Below are 4,680 nucleotides of genomic sequence, written 5' to 3'. Positions count from 1 at the left end.
GCCTGGCCTCCAACCTGGCGGGTCACCTGTGTCAAAACTATGAAATGTAAGTAATGTATATACACTATATATATAAACAATTGACATTTTAAAATTTAAAAACTTAATCTAATAAAATAATAAAATTTTAAATTAAATAATCAAAATAAAACAATATTAATTAATATGATCAATAATATATATTCATTTTGATTTTAAATTAAAATAAAAATGAATATATGTTGAATGATTTGTGAGAGTTGGTGGTGATGATTAGATGTTTACATCGGGAGCTTTATCTTGTTTTGCTCAGTACCTGTATATCCATATTTCTATCATATAAATAGCCATCCAGTTACTTATACTTAAAAAGGAATCATGTGAATAGAAGAATTGGACTGCTTAACCGACAACCATAACTGGCTTGTTAATCTTTCAACTGGCCAAAATATTATGTTTTAATTTTAGTTTTTATTAAAATATTTTTTTAATACAAAATGAATATTATTATCAGAGTAACATTAGACACTCACAATTAAACTTAATAATTAAACACTTGACAAAGCCATTCTAGTATTCATAAAAGATTTTAAAATAAAAAATTAGGCTAAAAAGAAATAATAATTTTGTAAGACTTTCTGAGACATTTAGCATTAAGAATTCGAAAAAACTAATAATGTTATGAGAATATTACAATTTTCACAAGACATAAAAGCCTAAATTTTAAGAAATATATATAGATGAATAATTGATAATTCTGGTTCAAAACAAATAATACGTATTTAATTAAAACAATGAATAATTTATTGAAACAAATAATATTTAAATATGCCTCAAATGTCTTATGTATTACCTCCCATAGCCTCATGTTATTTCCTCCTCCGTCATCCTTATCCTTCAAGCCACCAATATACCCACCATTTCTCTCCTCCATGGACCCAAAGTGAAAGAACAAAATTTTGTATACGACTTATACAAATATACATGGCTGAGATGATTGTAAATGATTTTGCCACTTCTGCACGAACTTTTGTAATTTGTGCAATTAGTGGATTTTACTAGACTCTAATGGTTGTTTCACTTGTTTCGTTTTGATTATTGTACATCTATAGGAGAAATGTGAGCTGAGATTATAATGGCAACTAATTTATGTAATTCTCGCTTACTTCGCCATATGCAACACAAAGAATATATATATAATCGGAAAACTAAATGAATTGGAAATAAAATTAGTACTGATTTATACATATGGCCATTATAATAGTCTTTTCTTTTGTTTTCTTGTGCTTTTTTTCACACTTGCTATCCTTAGAAATCATCCGCAGATGTCATTTTTGATGTTTATGGTCCCTACAATTCCAGTGAAATGACAAAACTATTCTAATTGAGCACGTTTCATCTTGTGAATGGCATGACTTGCATATTAGTAACCATTAATGTTTTATATATATATGTGTGTGCTTATAACTTATATACAAAATTTATATTTATGTTGAGTTGTAAATATAATGTATGTCACAATGGCAACCTCCACAGTTGGTGTAATTTTTTGTTTGTTTCTGCCACATGCAACAATACAAAATGAGACATGTAATTAAAATTAAATTGAATTGAAAATGTTAGTATTGATTTATACATATAACATTATAATAGTCCTTATTTTGTTTTCTTTTGCTTTTTTTTCCACCCTTCGCAATCCTTAGATGTCACGGAAGAACAATGGTATACAACAGATATCTATATTGTATAATGGTTACTTACTTTATATAACTCCATCTATATATACCTTGTACATTGTAGGTTTCCGGCGTTAACGAAAATCATTTTAATCTTTTCAATCCCAATACCAGATCAGAAGCGAGCTTTAAACCGGCCCTTCCCGCGCCGCCGATCCGCCGGCTGTTGTAAGGCTTGCCGCTGGGCCACTTCACGCCGCTGGCTGGCTCTGGCGCCGCTACCACGCTGCTGCCGCTACCACCGCCTCGAGGGCCGAGGATTTGGCGCTGGGCGCGGGGCGCTGGACGGGTAGAGGCGGCGCTACTGACGTTAAGGTATGCTACTGGACGCGCGGCGCTGGCGGTCAAGGCGCGTAGGCGCCATTGGGCGGCCGGGTCACATGAGCCGAGGTGGGCGGGCGGGCGGTTGGCCGGGCAAGGCCATGGTGGCGGCGTGGGCGGGCAGCGGCCGGGCGCAAGGCGGCGAGGCGCTGGGCTGGGCGCTGCGGGCGGCGGCGGGCCGGTCACAAGGTGGCGCAAGGCGCGAAGCCGCGAGGCGCGCTGACGTAGACAAGACGCTGCTGATCGAGGGCTACAAGGAAAAATTAGGGAAGTTTAGGTACCTAGGTCCCGCCCGCTTGTTTCCGGTGGACATCGCTATTATGTTATTTTTGTTGATGATTTCTCCCGTTACAATTTTGGATTTATTTTATTCCTCGCTCGAGTTTTAAAGGTTTATATTGATTTCAATATGGTGCTGCACTCCAATTTTCCGCCACCATTCGCACTTTCCGCCCGATCTTGTGGAGGGAATATCTCATGAGTTTCAGGAGGTTCTTGCCTCCCACGCACTCTTTCCCCGCCTCTTCTGCCCCGCGCCCATGCTCGAACGACATTGAAGCGAAACATCGCCATATTCTTGAAACCGCAGATTTTCCTTATCACTCCTATGTTCCCCTCACTTTTTACGAGGGTCGCCCCCATCATTGCTTACTCCTCATCAATCTTCAACCTCTTCCTTTCTTCGTGGTTGTAGTCCGTGGGAATGTTTTTCTCCTTCACCCCACCATTATTCTCATCTTCGTGTGTTTGGTCATTTGTGTTACGTCCTCCTTACGCCTCGAGAGCTGACTAAACTTTCTCGCCTCACTTCCTTGTCTCTTCCTTGGTTATAGTCCCCACAAAGGCTATCTGTAAACTATGATCCTCACACGCCACCTGTGATTCGTGATGTCTCTTTGTAGAGGATCGCCCTCTCTTTGTCCCTTCCCCCCCTCTCACTCACTCATCTACTACACATCGACCGATGTTCACTCATAGTCCCTCACCACCCTCCTCCGTCCCCACCTCCACCAGATCTCCTCCATCCATCAAAGCCACCGCTGACCATCCCACATCAAGCTTCTATTCCCGCCCTCCCTTCTAAAGCAGCCACCCGCCAACGGCCCCTCACGTGTTCCCCGGATTATCCCCTCGCACGCAGCTATCCATCTTCATGATCGCCATCCCCCGATCGCTTAATCTTGCCTCTCACCTCCTGACTCCAATCTCCCTCCAATGGCCTCCAGCCATCTTCTTACCGAGAGGTCGCAAAATACCCGAGTGGCAATCACATGTCAGCCGAGTCAGAGGCGCCGAGCGCACCTCTACATCACGGGATTTGCCCTTCCTCCCGGTGCCGCTCCCATTACCCCCAAGTGGTCTATAAAGTCGAGACTCGCCTCCGACGGTTCTCAGAGCGGACAAGGCCTCGCCTTGTGGCTCGTGGTTTTCAGCCAGCAGTGGACCTAGATTATGATGAGACTTTGCTCCTGTCGGCTCAACATATGACTACCATTCGAGCTTCCTCATTGTTTAGCCGCTATTCGACGATGGTCCCTCTCTTCAAATTTGATGTGAAGAATGCTTTTCTTCAACGGGATCTTCAGCAGGAGGTTTACATGCTTCTCCCCGGTTTTTCTTCTCCTTCCTGTTTGGTCTAGCTCGGAAGTTTCTATGGTCTCAAACAGCTCGGCCCGGTCGAGAGCGCCAGTTTCACTGCGGGTTGTCACCGGTTTTCACTAGTCCGATGCATCCCGCTTTGTTTGTGCACTCTTCCTCTGCTGTGGGTCGGACTTTGTTGTTACTTTATGCGGGATGATATGATCATCACTGGTGATGATCCCGCCATGTGGATTTTGTCAAGCATCACCTTCAAAGAACATTTTACGACCGATTCGTCGATCAGCTATTTTTTGGGCATTAGGACTTCTAACCGGCTTTCTGTCCCGCCAGCTACACATCCGGACATCCTCTGACGGGCAGCTCTCTCGACTCTTGCAGAACCACTCCCATGAGCTACACTCCTCAGCTATGCAATCGATGAGGTACTCATCTGATCCGACACACTATCAGCCACTTGCTGGGAGTCTGGGTCTATCTTACCCTCACTGTCGAGACATTGCTATGTCAGGCATGTTTTGAGTCAGGCTTGAGTGCAACTACTGTCACTATGCCCATCTTTGAGGCTTTTTGCGCTATCTTCTGCCACCCGCCTCGAGGCCTTCTTTCTCTCAAGATACCGAGCCGCCTATTCTCGATGCTACTTGGGCTAGCGATCCGCCCGATCGCCGCTCACATTGGCTCTGTTTGTTCTTGGCTCTTTCTCTCATTGCTGGAAGTCCAAGAAGCAAACCGTGTTTTCTCGTCTAGCACCTAAAGCAGAAGCCGCTATGGCTACTTCATCAATGAGGAGATTGTTTGCTGCGTTGTGCCAGATGATCTTGGTGTTGTCTCACATGCCCTACTCCTCACATCAGACAACATTCTGCATATCGCATCACTAATCCTATCAAACATTCCCTCTCCAAGCATATTGGTGTTGATGCTTTCTTCTTGCGTGATCAAGACAAAGAAAGGCATTCGCTCCCCCGCATTGTTCCTTCCCGAGCGCTGCCTGCAGACCACTAAACTTACACAGACGCAATGATTTTTCGTCAAAAACTCT

The 4,680-nt window shown here is 43.5% G+C and overlaps 1 protein-coding gene across 1 annotated transcript; it reads right to left on the bottom strand.

Moving 5' to 3' along the window:
* Window positions 1-1,799: 1,799 nt before the first annotated feature.
* Window positions 1,800-3,976, bottom strand: LOC120273199. Its single transcript, XM_039279832.1, has 3 exons — window positions 3,886-3,976; window positions 3,229-3,481; window positions 1,800-2,286 (listed from the first exon to the last, which is right to left on the bottom strand). Exons 1-3 carry the CDS (start codon window positions 3,974-3,976, stop codon window positions 1,800-1,802), a joined length of 831 nt encoding a protein of 276 aa, XP_039135766.1.
* Window positions 3,977-4,680: the final 704 nt, after the last annotated feature.

Source organism: Dioscorea cayenensis, chromosome 12, assembly GCF_009730915.1.
Source record: "Dioscorea cayenensis subsp. rotundata cultivar TDr96_F1 chromosome 12, TDr96_F1_v2_PseudoChromosome.rev07_lg8_w22 25.fasta, whole genome shotgun sequence".
In the NCBI taxonomy this organism is placed as follows: Eukaryota; Viridiplantae; Streptophyta; class Magnoliopsida; order Dioscoreales; family Dioscoreaceae; genus Dioscorea; species Dioscorea cayenensis.
Note: the sequence above shows the minus strand (reverse complement) of the source record. Positions and strands in the feature narration are given on the sequence as shown.